Source organism: Hirundo rustica, chromosome 3 (genome assembly GCF_015227805.2).
Source record: "Hirundo rustica isolate bHirRus1 chromosome 3, bHirRus1.pri.v3, whole genome shotgun sequence".
NCBI classification, from domain to species: Eukaryota; Metazoa; Chordata; class Aves; order Passeriformes; family Hirundinidae; genus Hirundo; species Hirundo rustica.
The window spans coordinates 57362477-57374968 of NC_053452.1; the positions used below are offsets into that span (position 1 = coordinate 57362477).

General features: G+C 37.3%; 1 protein-coding gene across 1 annotated transcript in view; it reads right to left on the reverse strand.

Annotated features, from left to right (window-relative positions):
• Positions 1–1945, reverse strand: part of ESR1 (estrogen receptor 1) — a 160864-nt gene extending 158919 nt beyond the window's left edge. The window contains 1 exon segment of the mRNA XM_040059234.2: positions 1911–1945. Within this exon segment, the coding sequence (XP_039915168.1) occupies positions 1911–1935 (25 nt within the window). The 5' untranslated portion in view covers positions 1936–1945.
• Between the last annotated feature and the right edge of the window lie 10547 nt (positions 1946–12492).

A 12492-nucleotide genomic window follows, 5' to 3' on the forward strand; every position in this document is an offset into this window, starting at 1 on the left:
AGAAACAAAGACAACCAATGAGCACAAATTAAGTAAATAAATCAGTAGGGAAAATAATAAAAAATTAAAAAGAAAATAAGTGATAACACAGATCTTCTAATTTAATTAATTATATTTTACCTATTACAATTTCTCTGGTTACCACAAGATTGGCACAATTCTTAGGCTTCTGTTCACAAGCCTGAGCATTATGTTGTAGGACGCAATAGGAAATCCAGCTCTGAGTTGCAATCTCAAAATTTCCATTATTTGCACATTGGTACCATGCAAACTCATGAGGTGAGGGCAAATTGGCAACTAGGTTAGAGCTTTGTTTATAATGATTTAAAGAAAAACATTTGTCCATTAGATTATAAACCATCTTTAGTCCTGCACATGCTTTACTTTGTCATTAAAAGCAGCCACAAAAACTTTTAAACAAAAGTTCTCCAAGATTAGCTCGTAAATTCCATCTAGTTTTCATAATAAGTATGGCTTTTTCCAGTTGCTTTCAGTTTCTGAGTCAGATATTTACAAAGAGATGCTGTTGCTCTTCTGACAGTGCAATAATTCAACACAGAATTTGTGATTTTTTTTTTTTTCCAGTGCCCATGATGATGAGAACTGAACTGAAAACCTCACATGCTCTTTCTACTTCAGTGCAACCATTATGTGAAATTTCTCTGTTCAGAACTGATTTGGGCAAGGGGGAAAGAGAAGAAAGTCTTCCAACAGTCCTTCATTTATTACCTGGTTTTTAGGGTATAGATTAGAAATACAAAGACAATAAAGCAATGTTCAGTAATGGCCTCTGTACCTCCAAGTGATGTGATAGGAGGTCCAGGCTATAGGCCATGAAGGGAAATAGAAAGATTCCAGCTTATTTCATTACACCTTTTCCAAACACTCATTCTCCAACTTTTGTATGGTATCAAGGCTTATCACTTAGGGATCCAAGTTTAAAATAAGCCTAGCAACACTGAAATGATAACTCCAAAATTTAAAAGTAAACTCCAAAGAAAACACGTGTAATTTGGAAGAAAGAAAACCAAATTAAATCAAAAGCCAAAACCCCCAAAGCAGAAAATAAGTAAAACATACATATATCCACCTGTGGGGGAGAATGATTTTTGGAAAATCATATTTATCTAAGAAAAAAAAAAAATGCAGTTAGAGAAATACTCTGTAATTACCAAGTGAATTTGACCAAATGAGTTCAGAGCCTGTGTTAAAAAATAGAAAGATCAGACTCTCGCTTTGTACCAGGAAGCACCCCGGTGATAAATCTCACTAAATACATGGTTTCAATATTGTGTGCTGCAAGCATTGCTCAGCATCAGCTGAGATCAAAATACAGTATTTCACTTCATTCATACCAGAAAAACGATACACTGCCTTGGGTGTGACTGCCCTCTAATTCAAATAAGTCCTTTACCCATTATGTCTCAGCCAATTGGTAAAGGCACCAGCACGTGATTTCAGATTATATTATTTACTATTGTCTTTCTACCTACATGAAGGATTTTGACTGAGGGCTGGAGGACGGGACAGGGGGGGTCACATCATTCTTTCGCAACTGCAGCACAGGATTTACGACACTGTCTATAGCACACATTAAACAAAGTACTGTTACACCTGAAATATTCACCCTAAAACAGCTTTTAGGCAACTTTTGCTATGCCTTTGGCTTGCTTTCTGTTGTTTTTTTTTAAGCTTCTCAGTGACACTGCAGGACACAGGGGAAAAGGAACATAGTGAGAAAAGCAGAGTTTGAAAGAGTAAAAATTAAATCCAAACCAAAACACCCAACTTCTAAGCATTTCCCTAGGTATAACTGGGCATGCCCAGCAAAGGTTCAGGATCAAAGCAGCGTTAAAAATTGAGTGTGAGGGACAGAAACTGCAAAATCCAAGAGTTTTTTTCTGACTTACATTGCTCCCAGCAGGCTGTTGCCATTCCCTCTGCACGGCTCTCAGTGGCCAGGGAGATCACATGACACTGGGAACCAAAATAGAAAAGTCTCGGGAGCAAGGAAGCTGAACCAGAAACACATTTTCAAGAAAAGTCGTGTCGTGGGCATGATAACACGCCCTCAGGAGCAGAAGTGGTAAGTTTAGACGGGAACCTTGGCTGTGCTGAGAAATGGGTAACGCCTTGAACTTTGCAACCCGGCATCAGCTACCCTTCCAATAGATGGGAAACGTTCATAAATCTCAGCCTCTGTCTGCACATAACTAAACCTGCTAACCACTCTAGTAAGTCACCAGACCTTAAAAGAAAATAAAATCAATCAAATTTTAAAATAAATCTATTGAAGTTTTAAAATAGCCTCCCACTATCAGAATCATTTTCATCTTCAAGCTGAGTCTTCTAGTAGTTTGTTTGTAGAGAGGAAGCAATTTTTTTTTTTTAAAGGATATGCTCTTAAGATAATTGAGCGAGCTGTAAACACATTTCAAAGATTGTTTTCAATTCTTTCACAATAAAAAATATGCTTGAAGACCTGTATGTTTGTAAAGTGTCGCTGTAAATCTATAAACCTAAAAATTTAACCATAAAGATATAAACAAAAATTCAAAGAATGCGACTCAAAAGCTGAACAGATGAGTTAGTGACCAAATGCGAGTTCCATCCAACAATAAAAAAGCCTCTGATTTTAAGACTGCCGTTTAGTTATCCTTGTTAGAAGATTAGCTCTTCCAATTTTGTAAACCTTGTAAAAAATAAATTCCAGCAAGATACTATTCTTGGGATTACAGGAAATACAAGTTACCTTCTAGAACAGCTAACTTTTTCATCATTTCCTAGTCGTTCAAAATTAGATTGTTACAATTTTTCATTTTATAAAATGTCAAGATTTCCTCGTTTCCAGTGAATGTCAGTTATTGAAGAAAAAGGCTTTACTGAAAAATGCGAACAGCAGTAGAGAATCTGTGATCAAGGAAAGGGAAATATGCTGCATATCTTAACAGGACAAGGACAGGAAAGAATTTTGTGTTCTAACCTTTAAATGCAATTACCCTCACCTTACAGTCCTAAGGCAAAAATATGGAAAATCCCACCCTTTCAATGCAACTGGCTCACAAGACCATCTGGGTAAACACAGGAGTAGGGAATGCAATTCAAAATCCTACATAGCAGACTCCCAACTCTGCAAGGAAAAAAAAAAAAAAAAAAAAAAAAAAAAAAGAGATAAGAAACCAAATTGTTCTCCTTTCATCAAGAAAAATAAAAAATAAATAAATGAAAGGAAACCCCCTTCTACACACACAGAAGTTCTTAATAAAATCTCAGATTAAATATCTCAGAAAGAAATGTACACCTGTATCAAAATATATACATCATAGAGAATATCTTCAATCAAGACAGATAACTTGGTATTAAAAAAAAAAAAAAAAAAAGCCAACCCAAGATCTGCTTTATTCTGCAGGATATCCCAGCACTTAAACTAAATTTTTCACAAAGTAAGGTACAAGTCCACAGAAACATGGTGGCATAAAAAGGCTCCTTGTATCTTCCCTGTTCTTATTAAGAAAGGAAATCTGAGTATTGACTCACAGTAGTAGTAGTAGTAGTATCACAGTATACACCAGAGCTGTTGCCATTGGTTATTTAAATATAAATAAAACATTTCTAAAACTATAAATTCTGAACTATTTGGTGGGGGATTTCTGGAAAAAAAAATTCATTTTGAAAAGCATAGTGCATATTACTGTGTACATTTAGCAAGTATTCTGCCAGGTACTTGACTTCTATCACTGTGGTTTTAGGAGAAGCTTTGCATCACTGAAATTGTACCCTTTGGCAGGTAATGCGGCAGAACTGAAGTAGGCAGATGCTTGCCATTGATCATGGTGAGAAATAAACAAGGACACTGATATAAATATACAAAATACACAAAACTGGAGATTCTGTCATAGCTCTTAAAATTACTACAGAAAATTTGCTTCAGCTACCTCTTGTTCACTGATTTCAGAAACCTCTATGAAAAATCATCCCTTGGATCAATTTTAAATGTAGCAGTGGCATGCTTCATCATATTTCAGACAAATCCTACCTATGTGGTACATTTTTCTCAGAGTATTTTCACTATACATCCCAGACATTGTGCAGATCATCTCAGGAACCCCTCTGTGGTCAAACACGTAATTTATTTAATTTGCTTTATGTTATACTCTCCTCTTTTTTATTTATCAGTTGAGACCTATGAAAGCTGAAAAACACACAGAGTGGGGGCTTTGCTACAGTATTCCATCATAAGTAAGTAAATGGGCTGGAAGTGCAATCAATGGGGAGAAAACTAAAGGCAAAGACGGTGAAATAGATGGCTAGAGGAATGTCAATTCAGGAAAAGAAATGTGCCCATGTGGGAAAAAAGCACAGCAAGGAGGATGTACACCATCTACAAGACAGAGTAAAAAGCTTTGGATAAAAACAGAAAGAGTGTCACTGTATCCAAGAGCTTGATGCAGACTGAGGAAGACTTGAAACAGAGTAGAATATCTCTTTACACAGCTGGAACCAAGGCATCGGTGTTATTCTACATGCCTGCTTCTCCTAGTTTTCTTAGCACTGATATATACAGAATCATAAAATCATTTACATTGGAAAGTATCGTTGCGATCATCAAGTCCAACTGTTAACTGAGCACTGCCAAGTTCGCCACTAAACCAAGTCCCTAATGCTACATCTACAAGTTTTTAAGTACCCCAGGAATGGGGAGTCAGCCAGTTCCCTGGGCAGCCTGTCCCAATACTTAGCAACTCTTCTGATGAAGAAATTTATCCTAACATCTGACCTGAACCTCCCCTGGCACAACTGGAGGTCATTTCCTCTCATCCTATTATTTGTTCCTTGGGACAACAGACTCGCTGGCCCCTGGCTGCAAACTCCTTTCAGGTAGCCATAGGGGCTGTGAGGTCCCCCCTCAGTCTCTCTCTCAGGTGAAACATCCCCAGCTCTCTCACCACAAGTCTTGTGCTCCAGACCCTTCACCAGCTCTGCTGCCTTTCCCTGGACTTCCTCCAGCACCTCAATGTCCTTCTTGTAGTGAGGGGCCCAGAATTTGGCAGCCTCACCAGTGCCGAGTACAGGGGGACAATTGCTGTCCTTGTCCTGGCACCTGGGCACAGCTGGCTCATGTTCAGCTGCTGCTGACCAGCACCCCCAGGTCCTTTTCTGCCCGGCAGTTTCCCAGCCACTCTGTCCTGTAGCACTGCAGGGGGTAGTTGTGTCCTAAGTGCAGGATCTGGCACTTGGTAGTGAAAAGCTTAAACAGGCATGCATTGAATGAGCAATTTGACAAATACTGCATTTTAATACTCCACTTATTTTTTAAAATACTGTCCGGTATATATCTATCAGTTTATAAAGTTTCTGCTGAAAGTATATTTGGGGCGACCATTAATAGATTCACCTGCCCTGGTAATACATTATGATTTCCCAAAAGTCACTTCATCGATAGTTAAAGAACACTATTTAAAGTAGTGTGCAGAACAGTTTTATCAATTTAAATTGCTAGAAACATGTATCTCTATTTTACCTTCTTGGTAGGTAGCTTAATTCTTGAGCCAGACGAAACCAAGTCAGTCTTTTCAAGCTGTGGGCTCACACGTCTCAGAGTAGGACTAGATTGAACCAATTTTTGAGATTGCCTCTTTGTATGTTAATAGAATACATAACAAGAGAAATAGCAGGGCCAGCAAGTTATTCCACATCCATGGATAAACTCATTATTTAGATCCCTTTTTATTCACAATACTAAAATAGATTTCTTCACCACCCCCCAAAAATTTAATTGTGACTATCACCGAATTTCCACGTGTTCTAAAGGGACAGTTTGCCATAAAGTTAGTGGGATTTTTTTAGTATAAATTAACAGAAATATACTAATAATATGCTTATCTTCCTTATCCCCTCAGTTTAGAGCAAAAATTTATGGTTTATTCTTAATATGCAGACAGGAATTAATAATATCACTCTCTTAATTCTTCTTGTGTATTACTGAAATCCACAGCCATTTGAACAAAGTGTAGTAATCCCAGCACTAGAATTGGCCTTTAAGAGCCTAAAAACAATTCTTTGTAATAGATAGTCACCCCAATTTATTTAAATTCACCACACACACTTTGCAAATTTACAAGTGTATGGTGACACACGAGATCTAATCACTGACATACATATGTTTTTCATAGACCATTCTCCTGGAAAACTCCATCCTCATGCAAGATATTTAAACTCCTTTAGTGACCTTCTATGACTGAAAATTCCAAGGGGTGATTGAAACCAAAAAGATCATATTCCCTACAACCAGGAAAAAATTATTTCCAGTATGTTCTAATGTAATAATAAAACGTAACCCTCCTACCCCAGTGATTACTGCTTCTGCTGAAGACTTTTTTTCTCCCTAGCAGATAAAACAATCCCTAATAGAAATGCACACACCTAAAGACTAATTTCATGCTTTAAGGGGAGAATTGAAATAAGAGATATTTTTTAATCTGTTTATATACATATGTGACTTCACACACACAAGACAGTAGTCAGTTTAATGCAGTCTCTATTTCTGCTAAGAGAAATAGAACAAAATGGAGAAATGTCAGATTACAAAGCATTATCCACTGCCTGCTGTGTCAGCCATCAGGATGTCATATCTACAACCTGTTCTATCAAATTGCTGCTCTAGATATATACATTTCTTTTTGACTTTTTTTGTAAGAATGCTACCATGTTCTTTTTCAGTTTAAACAAAGTGAAAATATTTATATGCAATGCTTGAAATTTAATTAGCTTTGGGTTATTTTTATGTAATGCAATCTGACCAAATATTTTACTGTAGTAATTTTCATAAATTCAATCTAGTTAATAAGAAATTATTCCTATAATTATTATTATCCTTACTTAATTTCTGTCACTTAAAATTAGTAATTAATTTAGAGTATATACAGTTGGAATTTAGCCTTTAACAAGCAACAAAAAATTAATTTCAGAAAAATATTATCAAATGTGTATGCAACAACAACATATCTAACCACCTGGTTAGGGTCAAAAGCATTGAAACTTTTATGGAAAACTTGGAAGAGATTTATTCAAAAGAGATATCCTTGTGATAAACTTACGTTCTTGCTTGATCATCAACAATCAAATATATCACTTAAGGCCTCATATTTCCCATATGCCATTCAATAGCATTCTCATTGCCATCATTAGCACCATCTGTTCCAGAAAGGTCAGGATTTAGATGAACATACTAAGTCTTAGAAACATAATATTAAAAATGGTTTAAAGCAAATTAGTTTCAAAAGGTTAAACAAATTAATTTCCTTGCTATGGCTGTTGAGCGTTAAGGGAGACAAAGTGTACATTCAGCCAGCAGGGAGCTTCCCTTTTCCTCCCAACACTCTTTAACAGCCTCAAGAGTACCCAGAAGATCTTCATGCACATTTTGTGTCACCCAACACCAAGATCCTTAGTGCCAAATAGAAAATCAGAAATATGTATTGATTTGAGCAGAGTTGTCTGAAGGAGGTGAGTCCGCATGATTTACATCATCTGGGTTTCACTTCTGAAGTGTCCAATGAGAGATTATTCCTTTTTCCTTAAAGCGCCAAAACTTTATTTTGAACCAGTTTTAATTTAAAGCTTCTCCTAACACTAAACTGATGTCCCAGGAAAGAAAGTCCTATTTGATTTATTAAATCTAGAAATCACCTTACGATTAATGGACAAATCCCCAAGGCTTACCTAATTAGTCACTAGCACTTAGTGATTTTTTTAGTACTTCAGACTGTGAGTACACATTCAGGCACAGATTAAACAGATCTCGTGTTCATACGGTTACAAACATACAATCCGTGTAAGGGACACAGGAAAGAAAGTCTGCAAAGCTGAGCAAGCAAAAACTTACTCTGGAAATATGTATTACAGAACAAAGTTAGGGTTTCATTAAAATTTACACAATATGTGATTTAATAGGGAAGTCCTCTGCTTCTAAAAAGCATTAAAAAAAAAAAAAAAAAATAACCAGAGAATGTGTTGATTAAAAACTTGCATACCATTACAGGAAAAGTGACCACTTTAAAATTGTAGATAAAGATGTTCCACCTTCATTGACTTCTCTGCTCTCTTTGTGTATGTCTATCTTTCTAATATTAGGAACGGTCTGAAGTCATGAAACTCAAACCTGCACTGTTGAGCTCCTGCCAAAAACAGATGTTGTTTTGAGTGACAGACAGTAATGTATTGAGGTCTCAGCTTATTCAATACCTCCAAGTTAATCTGGGACTATTTATTATGACTAAAGTACATGGATTTTGTTGTTGTTATTAGTATAACAATATGTTATTAACAACTATGTTTTTCCTCTAATTTTTGAACAAGAAGAGAGAAGAAAGTCATCTGTTCCTAACAATCAATAGAGGAAATTATAGCCCAAAGGATGAAATATTTCTAAAGGAATAAGAAAAAATCATAAAAAGAGGCTATAGAAGATACAATAAAAAAACTCAACTAGAATAGGCATTGGAATTCACAGTTAAACTACAGGAATAAGTAACCCACACAAGCCACCAGCTGATTAAGGGAAAACAAGAACACAAGTATTTTTCAGCTGAAACTCAATGATCACATTTCATTACCTGCCCTTTTACATTAGTATCATGTTTTAATCACAGATTTGCTCTAATTTTGTAGCTACTTCTTGAAAAAAGGCTTAGTGAAGTCAAGGGAAAACAGACCTGTACATTTATTCCTTTTTATGATTTGGTGTGTTGGAGGTGAACAAAGAAAGAGGAAAGATCAAGAAAATGCAAAAGGTATGGACTTCACATTTAGCAGGAGGAATTTAGGGAAAAGTAAATGTAACATCTCTTCTTTCTTCTGCCCTCACTCTTCCAATTTTTCACTTAAATGTGAGATCCAGATGGAAATGCTGAAAATGTTAAGAGTACAAGAAGAGGCTATCAATAGATTATCAAAAATATTTTATTTGATTGAAAGGAAGTGGCTATAAGAAATGAAAGGAAGTGGCTACAAAAAATATTTTTAAAGGAAAAGCATTTACTATCAAATATCATTAAAGAAATTTCAAAATGAAAGCTAATTTTCTAACAAAATATCAAAAAAATTAATCATTAATTTTAAAACCCAGAAAATTATTGATGTTTCAAAATGCTTTTTTCATGATAAAGTTTTAAGTGGAAAAAAAATTGATGGGACTGGAATAAATTTTATAAATACATTTTCAGATTGACAGTGGGCTTTTTTGACATGAATTTAATCCCTCTCTAAATGTAGTCGCCAGCTAACTCCAGGGACAATGTGAATGTAAATCAGGCACAGAATTAAAGCATTTAATACTGCATGCACACTATTCCAAGAACATTAACCTGGAACAATGTACAGGAAGATGATCCTTGCAGAAGCTGCCCATGTTGCAGGTTTAGAAAATGAACTCAAATTATTCCAGAATTGCAGCAGCACATTAGTAGGAAAGCTCATTTGACTCAAATTGGATGTATAGGACAAGGAAAGGAAACTGTCACTAGTGATTAATGTCAACACTTAGGACAAAAGGAATTTCTACTACTGTTGTCAGTACTTAACTTAGCCTTCACAGGATCAATATTTAGAGGGCAAAATCCGTTTAACATGCTTGAGGTTCCAAAAAATATGATGAAGATAGATTCAATAACAGTAGAACTTCAAGCACATAGCATTACCACCAATGTGTAACAGAAAAAAATATTGGATCTCATTATTTCGATTGTCACAGAACTGTAAGTGCTTTTAAGCATTTATTTATTTACTTGCTTATGGGTTGTACAGGAGCTCCCAAAATCTCATTTCTTTCTCATCATTACTGGTAGTGCTGCCAGCTCTTCTGTCCTTAGACCCAGGTCAGGATTTGTGCAGCAGCCAGAAAAACCATCAGGAAAAACACCTCACCCACCTGGGCACGTTTTCTCCTCCTGGAGAAGCTGAGCTCCATAGCAACCTGTGCCTTCTTCCATTGGCATGAGGCATGTACTGCCTTTTCCCCTTCAGATCCACATCCTTTTCCAGACCTACTACTTTTATGTTAGAGAAGTCAGGTGTTAAAGGAGAAGAGAGAGTCTGTAGACAGGGAACAGTAAGAAGATTCATGGAAAAATATTGTGCCTGAGTTTGCAATGTAGGAACAGAGGAAACTGTGAAAAAGGGAAGTTCATTGTTCTACTTCCAAAACTTTGTTCATATTCACTGAACCGGAATTTTACCAGCTGACAAATTTCTGTTGCCTCTCGCTAGCTGCTTATGAGAGGGGGTGAGCTGTGATGCACACTTTCATCCATGTGTGCAGTACACTGGTTAATCTGTGACTCGCCAAGCAAAACAACCACCACCTACCCCTGAACACAGAGATTCCTCTGACTTCTGAGAGGAAAAATAGGAAATACATTCTGTCACCCAGAAACACAGCTGAGGCCGCTCCTAAGTAGGGTGAGGAAATAAATGCACATAGGTAGCCAGGAACAGCAAGCGTTCACATTTGTGAATCTTCAGACAGCACAGCACTGCTAGTTTAATCTGCACCACGTCTGTTTGCCAGCACAGGCAACCAAAAAGACTTCTCATTCTCAGCCCAGCATTCCGTGCCTTAAGTACAAAACAGTATCTGAAACCCTCAAGACATGGGCAAAAAAACCCAGAAGTGCAAGAGTTCAGGTTTCTCTGTTGGCATTTCAAGTTTGCAGACCAAGCTCGTAAAAGTATTTTCTTGATGTTCGAGTCAAACCGTACTTGCCACAAGATGCTTCTGTCACATCTTTTCTCTTGATAGACTGAAGCTACTGAAGCGATTCAATCCACTTTCCCCTTTTGAAGACTAGGCAAAATTAGTTACCAACAACTGAGCCTTACACACCCACACCTTAGAGGATGGTTCTCAAGAAAGCGGCTTTCCAGTTGGGTGCCAGGGACGTGCCGTTGCAGCAACCGTCACCCACAAGTCCCCTGTGGAAATTGCTGGAGAGCAAAGCCTGTCCTCCATATTCAGGCCAATCCAGGCCATCAGGCAGTAGATAAGGAAGGCCATGCTGGGTCAGACAACTGCCCAGTAGCAAGTTTCCAGCACCAGCTATAAGCAGGTGTCTTGGAGGAGCAGGTAGGCATCCATGGCAATTCCCCCCACACTTAGCCATCTCCAGCTACTTCCATCTGTGGAGACGGCTTCCTGAGCCAGATGCAGCTTCCAGAAGCCAGAATACATGTATGTTTTTGGGAAGGGTTATCCAAGTCACAAGAACCCAAGTACTCTCCTCTTAGCTCTAGCTTAAATGCTGTATTTTCAGTAAACACATTCTTGAGAAAAATCTACAAAAAGTCTAAATTGAAGAGAGAAACCAGAAAGATAAATAAAACAAGGATCTTCTGTCCTGTTCCCAATCCTCCTTTGCAGAACACTTTGGCAGAAACTATCAGCAAATTCATCCTTAAAAGCAATTTGTATTTAAATACATATTTAAAATTTTTATTAATTAAAAATGAAGGAAATAATCTGGCACATCTCTGTTTATAAAACAGGATATAAGAAAATTACTGCTTTTAGGTTTTAATATATTTTTTTTATTTTAAAAGGACAAAAAATATCACCACCTTCTTGTTTTCAGATTCCCTAAAAATATCAAAGAACAGTTATTTTGAAACTTCAAGCAAATAAAAAGGAGCATACTGACAAATTTACAAGGACATGCAATCTGATTTCTAAATCTGTGGGACTGGCATTCTTTAACTCCATGAAGAAATTAATGCTTCTTTAATACACAAGCCAAGAACATTCCTTGAATCTTGTACCCTAAGAAGTCACTGCTGATGGTAATTTTAAAAAATCCTTGTTCTTTATTTGTAGTTCTCCGAAATAAAGCAGAATTGGAGGCAGAAAAACAATGTATTAAGCTTTTTAATACTAATAAGTTAATTCACACTGCATGAATATAATAGCCACCTTGCTCAGAGTTTGTTGTGCATTTCTATCCATGTAGCAATCCCACCAGGCTGCTGAGGGATAAACTGATCCAAGGAAGTCCAACTCAGGCAAACTTAATCAACAGCACCACTGACAAACTTACTTTTACAGGACTCAGTCGGAGTGAATCCTTTGATGGCACTTCAGCCATAAAGCCGCCCTTTCACATAAATCTTCCTGAGATTCAGCTACCTGTTTTTCACCACTAGCCTGTACAAAATTGCCTGAAGCCTTCTCAGAAACACAGGCAAGTGAGCTCTGCAAGATGGTCAAGTGTGCAGCCAGAAGTTCAGCAAGAGAAAGAGAGAGGGAAAGAAAGGCTAAAGCAAAAGGATGGGCTGACGTAGAGCCCTAAGCAGCCTGCCTTGCTGCTCCTTGGCTGCAAAAAGAGCCAAGTGAGCCTGATCAGCACCAGTTACAAGCTCTTCCTCCAGCAATAGTCTTGGCCCAGCCAGGTATTCCCTCCCCTGTCAGTGAGCTCCTTGTGGCAGCTCTAGCAGCTGCCCTGC